This window comes from Castor canadensis, chromosome 9 (assembly GCF_047511655.1).
Source record: "Castor canadensis chromosome 9, mCasCan1.hap1v2, whole genome shotgun sequence".
Taxonomy (NCBI): domain Eukaryota; kingdom Metazoa; phylum Chordata; class Mammalia; order Rodentia; family Castoridae; genus Castor; species Castor canadensis.
In genome coordinates this window covers 125,798,911-125,811,922 of record NC_133394.1, presented here as the reverse complement: position 1 = coordinate 125,811,922, position 13,012 = coordinate 125,798,911, and the positions used below count along the sequence as shown (strand labels likewise).

The following is a 13,012-nucleotide window of genomic DNA, read 5'->3' as shown; positions in this document are numbered from 1 at the left end:
GTTAATTTTATTTTATAAATTTTTTTTTCTTCTTGCGCACTTATGTTTTAAGAGCTTCTATTGTCATACCTCAAGTTCACTGATCTGGTTCTCTCCTCCCGTTTTATTTTCCCCCCTTCAGTTCTGGGGGTCCAATCCAGGATGCCACACATGCTGAACAAATACTTAGCCCAAAAATCTTTTCTTACAATGGCCCATCTAGTGAATTTTTCTTTCATTCAAATTTCAGCTCTAGAAATTGATTTATCCTAGGTGTGGTGATGTATGCCTATAATCCCAGTACTCGGGAGGCTGACCCGAGTAGAAGATACATGTATATATACGTACGTACGAAGGTATGTACATATATATTATAAACATACATATATCTTTCTTTTTCAATTATCCATTTTTTTATTGTATTTGTTTTCCTTTATATCTCAGAATATATGTAAGATATTGAAAATCACTTTTTAGAGTCTATTATTTTCACTATCTTATTCATTCCTGTACATGTACCTATGAACAGTTTGCCACTTTTTAACATCAGTAATAATTTTAACTGCATGTTATGAGTGTTAGGTTACTGAGTAGGATTGTGCTATCTTCCCTGAAGAGTGTTTGTTTTCACATCATTTGCCTGTTTGACCCCAGACAACTAATTACTTGTGGAACAAATGGTCCCTTGAAGGTCTGTTTTAAATTTAGTGACCCAAAAATAAAGCACTCTTTCAGGGTGGGCTAGCCTTTATACTATAATGCTACCTTTTGTGGGGATTTTTTTTGTATAAACTTTAATTTTAATTATATTATTATTGTACTGGGGGCACATTGTGACATTTACAAAAGTTTTTACAATATATCATAGTTGAATCCATGCCCACCATCATTCTCCTTTATCCTCCCTCTCCCCACTACTGAAATAGTCTCAACAAGTCCAACCTTTCCATTTTCATGAGTACGTATTTCCACCACATTCACCCTCAAGCTTCTTTGTTTGGAATTTGGCAATTTTATGATCAGATTGTGTAATGTTTACCTGATAACGGCTTCACCTACCCCTAGCCCCAAGGTACTAAGGAGTTGCTTTGTTATAACCAAAAGATATAGTTTGCGGGTGATTTAAACCTTGAAGAGGCTTCAGAATCAGGTATTTTGATGTGGAAACCATTCAAGCAGCTGGCTTACTTCTATTCATTTCCAAACCTGTGATTTCATGAGTTAGAATCCTAAATTGATGGACATTCTTCTTCTGTTCCTTTTTCCTAGTAGGCAATAATCTTAAAGACCAGGTTCTTCAGAAGCTGGTGTGATTGATTGCACTTATAAGTAGCAGTGTGTTTCTGACTCTGCTTTCTTTTTACTAAATGTCCTGCATATTCAATGAACTCTTTCTAGCCCACTTGGATAGGATTTGAACATACCCCATTACAATCTAAGCTCTGCAAACACTGAATTCATGGCACTCTGGGAGTTGTTTCTGCCTGTGCTCTTAGAATTTCACCTTACAAATAAACAGATTTATATGGAGACAAAGATAAGAAGGAACTCCTCTGAAGATTTCTGAAACTATTTACATATCTCCTTCTGCTTTGCAAAAGAAGTACCCCCGCCCTTGGAAATCCAGACTCAATGGAATTCCTATCTCTGCATAATATTAGGCTTGGGTTTCCCCATTTTCTGTGTCAAAGGTTGTGAATGCCTACAGATTGAAAGTCAAGGCAATCTTAAGGTTTCTCTCATTTGCTTCCTTTCTAACATCTCAGTTCAGGAATGCCTATTATCACACTGGCTGAAAAGTGCTGTTTCATGTATTTTTGTCAAGTTTTCTAGTTGTTTAAAGTAGGAGTGTGATAGCTACTGCTTCATGACCAGAAATAGGAGTCTAGCACATTGTGTTAGTAATGTACCCATAAATCGTCTTCATTTTAGCAAGAGTATTTTTTTCTACTACTTCAGATAAGAAATTGGGGCATAGAGATAGAATTTTACCAAGAAAAATGCAAACAATAATTTATTAAGAAAATGTGCAGATGCAGAGACTGTATCACAAGAATAATGAAGTCAGAAATATTATTCACAGCTTATTTATTCTGAAGCCTGGAGCTCAGTAAACAGCCTCAAGGCACCTGATTCCTCAAGAAAGGAAGAGCTCTAACTTTCACTCTTATCTCTACACACTATCAGACAAATACTTATGGGTAGACTGTCAAGAGACAGTCTTGTTACAAGTCTGTTCAAAGCCTTTGTTGATATTCCACTGATAGCAGAATGAATCCAAACCCTCACTTTTAACAATAATTTTAAATATGTTTTTAAAATATGTCTTCTGTATCCTTGTAAAGGGCTTATAATTCCTCTGAGTTAAATTTTGAAAATGCAGTATGGTAGGCAGGCCCTCTACCATTTGAGCCACTTTGTGTCTGAGGAAGAGGCTCATTTAGGTCAAGGGAACTTGGGAGGAAACCTCACTTTCTTGATCCTTGACCCAAGAGAACTTGGATGTCTGGTAGCTAGGCAAACACAACCCAGAGCCAGCAGCAGCCAACTAACTTTACCAAATACTCTGGAGAAATCAAGATGTTCTCTTGCTGTCTCTCATGTTCTTCTGGGTCAAGCCTAAAGACCAGAGTGGGTACCTTGTCTGGATCAGCCTACGCCCCAGAACCCAACCCAGATCTGGACACCTGGGCCCATTTTCTCAGAGGGAACCAAAAGTACAACAGGTCAGACCAGTGCAGGACCACCTCAGACAGGCCACCAGACTCCTTAGTGTGTGTTTGTTTGAGTAAGAAAATGAAGGAAAATGACTTCTGTGCTGATGTCACTTCACTGTATGATAATGAGTTATTTTGCAGTTTGTCCTTATTTCCACATTTGAACTTTCCCTTCTTGCTTCCATCTCAGAGTGGAACTGAGCCAGCTCCAACCCCAGCTGAGCATGAGTCCAAGAAACCACCCATGGTCCTAGCAAGTCTGGAGGTAGGAGCAGCTTGTATACCAGCTCTAGAGGAAGCCTGAGAACCCCAACAGGATTAGTTGACACCTGAACAGCTACAGTTTTCTCTCTCCAACAAGACGCAGACCACATTATCAGTGAATTGATCTCATGGGTAGCTCTGCACTCAGCAGGTAAGATAAGAGCAACCTCCATCTGGAACAGCAGAAGATGTGGGATGTACTCCAGAAGATGGTAATCACCAGCTGAGTATACCAATGGTAGCTGAACTAAAGGCATAACAAGTTTTAGCAGATCCTCCAGCCACTTTGGGAGTAGACTTTCTAGAAGACTTAGAGGTAGACTCAATTCTGGCTCCACCATTAGAATTATCTTCTGAGCCCAAACCAGTACTAGTTTCAACACCAGAGCTATCCTTCTTCTCCTCTGGAAAATATACATTTTTTCTTTTTCTCTTTCATTGTCTCAAATGTTTGTTATGGCATTTACAAAATTAGTTTTAATAAAATTTACTGTTTATTCATTAAAAAAATACAGTATGGTATCTGTTTTTCCAAGCCCACTGGTTCGTGCTTTGTCTTCAAGCTTTCCAGATTAAGGCCAATTTGGATTCAGGCTAGTTGTTTCTAGTCAATCCTGTTTCTGGGATCCAACCATTCCACCACTTACAATAATTAGCCGCTTAACCCCTTCATGTTTTCCTACTGAAATCCATCCTACCATTTCAGAACTAGTGAACGCTTTTCGAAAATGTTACCTTGAGCCCACGTATCACTAAAGGATCAACTCATTATTTTCTGTTTTTTTCTTCATAAACACATTCTTAAATTTAAAGACATTTTAAATTAAATAAAACATAATATATACTTTAAAAATCTACCTGTAATTAAATAGCCACATATTCCCTTTATCTTAATTCTCTTTAATTTAAAATCACTTTATAATGCAAGTTGAAAGTAAAACCTCTGAGGGTAGTGAGGAGAGCAAATCTCTTGTCTGCCTTGCAAACGTTAAGATGAAATCATCTCTAAGAATTAAATCATCAAAAAGTTACAAAAGCAGTCAAGCTGATACTGTGGGCAACCAGCTACTGTTTCATTTGCAATTACATGCACAATTTAGAAACCACTTTAAGAAAACTTAGCCTCCGGAGGATTACTAACACATCCTCTTCCATAAAACACAGTTCAAGGGGGAAAAAGATCACATGGAATGAGTTGATATGAAACAAGGATCTTAAATATAGGGTACTAATCTCCCAAACTGAGAAAAGTAGTCTGTTCCGTAAATGTGGAACATACTGATAAAGTAATTATTCCCCAGAGTGAGCTTCTTTTTGCATGGAATTTGCAATTAAAACTGAAATGCAGTCAGCCTTGGGGGCCATGAAATGCAATGTGCTTTACTACAGGTCAAACGAAGAATCTAAAACAACAAAACAAAACACCTTTTCATTGGTTTGTTTCTGATAACACAGCTGAGTTACTCCTATTGTGTTTATTATAACCAACACCTTGCAGCAAAAGCTTAGTAACAGGTTTCTTTGGCAAATGGGCAATGGAGTGAATGAAGCAGCTTACTTATTAGAAAGAGAATATAAGTTAAAATATAGAAATAGTTTTCAAAGTCTGAGAAGAGGTCACTATAGTCCATTGAACACTTCAGTCAAAGTGGATCTACTGAATTTCTTATCAGGAAAATGCCTTCTCACCTGATCCAGAACATTTACTAAATTACAATAGACATTCAAAAACACACTTTTATTTCCACTGGAACAAATCCTGACTAAGGCCTAAAAAAAAAAAGAGGCACAGAAAGTCAGTTCTAGAAACAGAAGCAAATAGCATGCCAGAAACTCTTAAGTATAATCAAGAAAGCTTCATTTTCCAAAATAATAATTTTTTAAAAATACACATTAAAGTGACGCCATCTGGAACACCTTCTGTTTAGATCTTTCTAGAGTAAAAATGCTCTATGTGTGGAAAATATTATTGCAATATTTTTCTGTCTAAAAACATTCACACTATGAATATGGAGAAAATTACCAGGAAGACTAGAATATATATTTAAATAAGGACAATATACAGTGGATGATTATCAATTTATGAACTTTCCAGTTCAGGGAATTCTTTCTCCTTCTTGCCTTTATGAAGCATTAATATCTTTTAGCACTTTAATCAAAAGTAGGCAAGGACAGAGACACAATGTGAAATTAATTCATTAAACTTATTTATGATTTGCAATTCTTATTGAAGCTGGTATTAATAAAAATAAAGGTTAAAACACATAGCTGGTTGGTTTCTCTCTCTTTCAATTATTCACACTATCTCTATATGACATCAACATGAATAATTGGAAGTTGTTTTATTTCCAAAAGCCACAATTTTATCTGTCATTGACAAGTCTGCCACAACCTACTTTAGATTACAGTCATTATTTCCCAAGGGGCTAACAGATCAAAAGAGAGATGAAAAAAGAGGGCAATGGGATGAAATTTTCTTATTTGACATGGTATTAAAACAGCTCTTCAACAATCACAGCTATAATTAACTAGCTGCCTTTGAGTACAGGGAGAGAAGTACATATCCCCTATCTTGATAAATGATACTATATTCATAAGGTCACCCAGGCCAAAAGCTCAGGAGCCATCCTCATTGCCTGGTTAACACAGCAATTGAGAACCATCAGGCTGGACTTCTCAACATACCACTAACAGATGGAGAGAGCTGCCAACATGCAACATTATTCATCCATTCCTCTCTTCATGCCTTTACAACTGAGAGACCCTGTCTTTGGCTTCTTCACTCTTTTATACATTTAATCTCTCTCTGCTCATATCTCTTTTCCACCGTTAAACTTGCACAAGTCCAAACCATCATTAAACAAATTGTACACACATTTCCTTCATGGGTCAAATCTCTTAATCTCACTAACCTTATTACCTCCAAACATCCTTAACAAATTGTTCTCACCAACTATCTCAATTTTTAGTTCATTCCCAAACTTAGTCTGGTCAACATCTGCTTGATATCTTCTAGTCTCCCAGAAGTAACCATAGGGATGGGTGGCTCAAGTGATAAAGTGCCTGTCGAGCAAGTGTGAAGCCCTTAGTTCAAACTCAGTACTGCCAAAAACCAAAAAACTAAACTGAAAATACATACAGTTCATTCCTGTATTCTTTTCTATGAAGAAAGCTCATAAATACCAACAAGAAAACAACCAAAATACCCCACACTCCACAGAGTTGTTGAAAAAAATTAAAAAGCAAAAAAGGCACTTACCGCCCTTTTTCGACCAAGAGTAACACATCCAATTTTTCTCCATTTTGAACCACTGTGCTGATTGCTGGAGGAGTAAGAGAAAAGCATTTCTGGTTATACAAAACATCCATAAAGACACAATTATTAATACTACTTAGTCACAAGTTCTAGTGAGCCATCATAACCTGATTAAAAGCTACAATTATCATAAGAAATAAAAACTGTGTCTGAAGAGAAGGTGGGGGAACACATCTTACTTAGCTCTTGCAGTCTTCTTAAGTGCATCCTATCTTCCTGAGCTTCTTGCATTTGAAGGCAAAAACGCAAGCTAGATTTGTCCATTGCAAACCAGCCTTTCCTCCACTGGTCCAGGGTGTGGCAATCTTTGTAGAAGAGTTGACCAATCAAATCATAGTCTGCTTCTGTTAAGTTTTCAGCAACAAAGGGAACAAAATGCTGTTAAGACAAATACAGAAAAGGTATGAAGATGGTGAAAGTAGGAAATTCCTTCCCTGCCTACTCACAGAGGCAAGTTAGAAAATCATTTTAGTATTTCTATTTTAAAGATTCCTAAGTAGCCCAAAATTTAAAAACAATTACTTAAACTTCTATCAGTTTAAAACAGAACAGCTGAAATACACTTGTCAAATAACATCATAATTTTTTTCCTTGTATACATGGAGGTGAAATGGGATGACATTCTCTGCTGATTTGTGGCATTTTTCAAAATGTCAATCAACATTTTTCTCCATTTATATCTTTTACTGAATCTGTTCCTTCTCCTCTGTGTACACCATGAATGAGATATTTACACATAAAAAACATGCACAGAAGTGATTTTATATTACCAAAAACATGGACTTAGTTTGTAAGAATGATTTCTCTAGGTCCTACATTAATTTCTTATGTTTCAGAAACTAGGAAGTATGCTCTTAAACTCTTTTTAACTGAAATCTTTGAAAACCTAAAGAGGTACAGACCTTCTAAGAATCATACATTAAATTTTCACGAACTCCTGAAGCTTGACTACAAACTCCAAGAATCTTTTCTACATTTAGGGAATATAATATTTAAATACCTTGGCTATTGTCTCTGTCCATTTCCTTTGAGCTTCAGATGTTTCAGCTCCAAATAAAAACACACGTTCTGAAGGTAAGTAGATCTCAAAGATAAAGACAGGCCTACAGCATGCACAAATAAAAAGATACCACCAATTATGCTTGGCTCTTATGAAAGCAAATAACACAAAACTCAAGTTTTTATTTAAATTCCTTTTAAAAATCTGGATAATGCTGTGAAATCAACCTGTTTATTGACCTGATGGTACTTTATTCAAATGGACAGAATGGAACACACTGGATTAGACAAAAGGAATATTCTTGTGGTTAAGTTTTCTACTGCATGAATTTGTTGATGACCTGAACATTCATCAGCTGACTGGTGTGACAAAGATCTCATCTTCCCTATCACACCACTCCTTGATTTACTCTCACCAAATGTTCAGAACAAACTTTTTCCATGAAATTCTTAGTCCTCTTAGTTATTTCATAAAAAATCCTTCTATCACCTCATCTTATGCCAAAATTTCATGTTTTTTTCTATAGAAAATATTTGAGCAATATCCTAATCCTGAGTCCTTTTCTGAGTTCTTCACCCACAGCTCCAACTTTTCCTAGAGAATGCTAAATAGGCACCCCACTATTCCTGAAAAGTCTCAAAATACCTTACAGCAAACTCATCTTTATTCTCCCCTCTTTTTGCACCAAATCTAATTTACCTTCTTCATGTCCCAATTTAAATGAATCACCATCTACCAAATCAATAAGCTTAAAACCTTGAAGTATGATTTATTCTTCTTAACATCAACTGTTCTCTCAAATCAGTCATTTAATCCTGTCAGTTCAGCCAAGATTCTCTCAACCCCTACCTCCTTAGCTTGTTAATTTTCCCTTCCTCTACTTAAACTCTCAGCAGTCATGATCTCTCTTCCCCAGTGCTTTCTGATGACTTCTTCCAGCCCTCTTCCTAAAATACAAACTATGTAAACTCCTCAGTGCCTACCTTTACAATTCTGAGTTCAAATTCTACAACAAATTATTTAAGGCCATTCAAAATCTGGCTGCAACAATTATTTTGTAACCTAACCTTATTGCATATGTATACCTACTTATATCAATAGCATTTTAACAAGAATGTTTTACTTTGTAACGTTTATATGTCGAGGTACAGTAATATTCATTCTTTTAGGATGTATTTTATTTATTAAGCAATTTAATACACAGAATGCAGTTAACACTGCATGATACCACATTAAACTGATTACACTAGACTCTTAACATCCACATGTGTGTGGATAAAAATACAAGTGTTCAAGATGCATAGAGCTCTATACTGTACTGCTGATTCTTGATCCATTTTTCACACATGCTGCCCAACTTTTGTTAAAGACCATGTTGCCTTCCAACAAGTCTCAATTTTTCACTCTATTACTTAAATTAAGCACATTATATTTTACCTTGCTTTGTGGGTTCTATGTGGTTTGGGGAGGCAGATCTTCACAAAATTAAGATCACACAATGATTTAAACAAAACTGACAATAATAATGTGCAACAGACTCAGAGCTTCTCCCTACCTGGGCTGCATAATGCATATTCAGGAATTTAAATTTTTTGTTTTTAAAATTTCTTTTGATTTTAAAAAATTTTTTCGACTGTCAAAACCATGCACAATTGTGATCAAGGCGGGCTTACTTAGAATGCAAGCACTAGAAAAACAAATTAACTACTCATCAGTTTTCTTTACATCATATAACAATGTAGGTTGACTAAAATACAAGTCAAATCAAGTAGGATGTACTGGTCATTATGAAGTAATTGCAATATAATTCATGTATTTTCTGTAAATAGTATATCTTTATAAATCTCTTCTATCATGAAAATTATGTTCCTATAAAACTGTTTTTTTTAGATTTTAATATGTATACTTTTCATTAATCACATTAAAAAACATGATAAGAAATTTCATATCAAAGGTCTTACAGGGTGTCTTCATAAAAAGCTCTCATAAATTCATTTCAATTATCATAACAGTTAAATATACTTCATAAATAATGCTTAAATCACAACTTTTTCAAATCATCGAAATGCTGAAGTAGATCTTTAAGAAATTTAACTTTGAACACAATATTTAATATACTTGACATTGTTTATTTTACAATCAATTCTGTGAGCCAATCATCACCAATGTTCCCTTTACACATCTGTTTTTGCTATTACATTCATTAAAGAAACATGAAAAATGTGTAAGTCATAATAAAGTACTATAATGATCAATAATGGAATTTTATAAATTTATTTAAGTTTACATACAAACCTACTAGACTTTCATATTATCTATGTCTATCTATATTTTAATTCACTACTCTCTAGGGAACTCCCTAAAAATCTTTTAGGCAGTACAAGATGAACAAGCTTTAAGACATTATTATACTCTTTTACAGAAGCAACTAAAGAGTTAAAATGATAACAAAAAATTCTTATTACCTAGATCAGTAATTTTCTACAAATACCGCTCAACTCCTAGCTTTTTAATGGTAGACCTACCCAGTATTTAAATAGAAGTCTTCCTTGTGTATAGCCAGGCAGATAACTTCACTGATGTTAATGGTACCATTCGGTGTGGTAGATTTATCATTTTCATAGTAACTTAAGAAGCCTCCTTCCAAAACACACCACTTTTTACTTGTCTCTAAGACATTAAAACAAAACAAATAAATTGAGCTATAACAGAAGTCATGTCATGACTAGATTCAAATAAATGTACTAATTTCCAATTTCAGATAAAGAGTATAATATTGCTACCTCAGATATAAAGTGGCAAAACTTTCTGCTTACAAAAATTTACAATCCAACAGCAAGGAAAGTACCAGACAATCATGACCAGAGAAGAAGGCAGAGGCACAGAACTGTTGTAAGAGAACACTAAAGCCACAAAGACTGATGTCTGAACAGAGTATTAGAAAGTGAAAACCATACCTACTGATTGGGTAGATATGTAAAGGTAGATGTGGCCAAAACCTTAACGTGTTCTTTAGGGATTTTAAATTCACCTTGTAAAATAAACAACATATTATGGCACATAGGCCAAATCAGACCATCACTTGTTTACATAAATAAAGTTTATTGGAACACAGCCTCACTTATTTGTTTTGTTTATTTGTCTGTGGCTACTTTGCTACTATAAACCCAGACCTGAGCTGGGGCACAAACCATCTGGCACAGAAACCTAAAATTTTACTATCAGGCCCTTTTAAGGAAAATCTGCTAAGCCTTATTTAGTAGGTGACAGCAAGTCACTGAAATGGTTTTAGCAGTGGAATATAATCACGAGCTCAATTTTACACATTCTGTGGAGTGTGAAAAATAGATTTGAGAGGGTGTGACCAGAAGCAGGATGTTGCAGTACTGAGGATGGAACCCAAGTCCTCCCACACGCTAATCTCTGAGCCAAACCCCTAGCCCCAGGAACCTGTAGACAGAAGTTTAAGTGATGGATGAAGAGGGCCAAAGTAGGCCAATGACACTGATGATAAAGCTGGGAGACACAACAGGGAATGGGGTAGGAAAGTCCTGAAAAGAAAGAGAAACACAGATATATGTCCACATGTGTTTTAAGGAGACAAGATATTGATTGGATGCAGGAACCTATAAATGACTTTATCATTTTTAACTGTGATTTTTAAGGTGAAAAATAGTGCTCACTTTTATTTAAAAGAAAGTAAAATAGAAAAAGCTTGAGTATGTATGAATTTTCATTTAGAAACACTGAACAAGAGGTGTCTATTTGCAATAAAAATAGAAGTAATTATGAGACAGATCAGCCTATGAATTTACCTCTTGGGGGCAAGAAAAGGGTTTGAAAACTAGAAAAATTTTACAGAGTTCAGGTGGTAATTGAAAATATAAAGTGACCACATATAAAATTTTTGGGATTTTAAAATTTTAAGGAGTAATGGATACAGAGGGGTCCACAAAAGAAATGAGAAGAGAATGATTACCAACATTGCACAGAGCAAACATGGGATAAAACGGGCTGAGCAACCAGCTGCTGCTCTTTGCAATGGGGAGGTACTGCCTATTCACCAAGAGTGCTGTAAATGCAGGCTACAGCATATTGATGATTACATGAGAAGTACAAAGTAAAATCACTCAGGATAGATCAACAGCTTATGTTACAAAGGAAAAGATATCATAAGTTCAAATGAAGGCATGAGCCATGGTAAGGCAAATAATGAACAATTAAAAATTATTTACCTAACTGAACCAAAGGTGGACATTCATTTTTCAAAAACAGAAGGAAATACAGAAAAAAACTAAAAAGATACAATGACATCATGAGGGGAGAAGTAGCTACCATGGCACCAACCGAGCTAACCAAACTTCTCCTTCAAGAGTAGGCTTAGGCCTTGGCTCCACTGGGACTCTCCCACAACACTGTATTTATCTCCCCAGGCCTGTAAGCATCTGCGTATAGTATCCTTAGCACTACGTGGACCTGAACAAAGTAGACTGTAAGTCAAAGACCCTAGGTGGTAATAATGCTATTATTACTTGGGTACCACTGAAAACAAAAATTTACCATTCTGTACCTCAGCTTCATCATCCATGAAATGAGGATAAGAAAAGCATCCAACTCATAGAGTTGCTGTGCTGATTAAACAATTCAATACCCATAAAGCACCTAGGAAAGTGACCAATATGAGGCAGCTTAAAGACGCACCACCACTTGAGATGATATAACCATTTTAATTTAATATGATAATTTAAAATGTTATTCTTTAAAGTATAATTGCAGTTTTTGAACTATTTAACACTTTAGATAATACGAATTTATTCATCAATGCTTTAGGCTACCTAAGAACTGTGTTTTCTATTCTCAAGAATCACCATGTCACCTTAGAGAAGGTTTGCTGAAGTGATTATTTTCATAAATAAAGAACCAATATTATTACTTAAGGAAGCAGCTTGGAAGAGGCTGCAAACTCTGAGATGCAAAGGTAAGAAATGTATTGAAGGGAGGTGACAAATGGAATTACTTTTAGGCACAGGCAGTTGAATCCATATGTGCATCTCCATTCCTTCCCCAAACCCAAAACAATGACGTTGAAAGCATACAAAAAGAACCAGACAGACCATAGTTCATAAAATGACTAATTTTTCTGACAGATACAGTAGATACATTCAAACATGCAAAAGAAATCAAGAAGAACTAAGCTGTTTTACAAAGTTCCAGAAAGGTTTGGAGAGGCTCATGCCTCATGAGGTGCAGAATAAAGAAGAGCTAAAACAGAATGAATACATGGGCAATTAGGCCCATACATTTTTTTTCACTGTGCTAAGCACCCCCTGTTCATCCATGTGAACTTTGAGTCCTTAACTCCAGAGAAATTAGGTCAGATGCTAAACTGGGATTTAAGCACTTCCTGGAGGCAGAGTAAGATATAATTTAGGAAATATAGTGATGAAATGACATTCTGCATACTAAATAAACAGCTGAGGCCCTAATCATCTCCTCAAATTTATATACATATTGTTAGAGCCAGAAATGTCCAAGATTCCCAAACCAGCACTCAGCAAGAGATCAGAGGAGTCTTCTGACTACTGGTCCCTACCATTTAAAAGAAATACTCCAAGAGGGAATCTCTCCAAGAGCCTCCAGAAATAATATAAACCATGCTGGCTCCTGTATTTTCAACCCAATGAATCTGATTACGAACAACTGACTCCAGATCTCTAAGAATATATTCTGTTGTTT

The 13,012-nt window shown here is 35.6% G+C and overlaps 1 protein-coding gene across 7 annotated transcripts in view; it reads right to left on the bottom strand.

Annotated features, from left to right (window-relative positions):
- Arap2 (ArfGAP with RhoGAP domain, ankyrin repeat and PH domain 2) overlaps positions 1–13,012 on the bottom strand; it is a 235,389-nt gene that overhangs the window by 80,491 nt on the left and 141,886 nt on the right. For all 7 annotated transcript variants that reach the window (XM_074042487.1, XM_074042484.1, XM_074042483.1 and 4 more), the window contains 4 exons: positions 9,802–9,946; positions 7,277–7,379; positions 6,456–6,654; positions 6,220–6,283 (listed from right to left, as the gene is read on the bottom strand). In XM_074042487.1, coding sequence (XP_073898588.1) covers positions 6,220–6,283; positions 6,456–6,654; positions 7,277–7,379; positions 9,802–9,946 — 511 coding nt within the window. The remainder of the gene's footprint in view (positions 1–6,219; positions 6,284–6,455; positions 6,655–7,276; positions 7,380–9,801; positions 9,947–13,012) is intronic.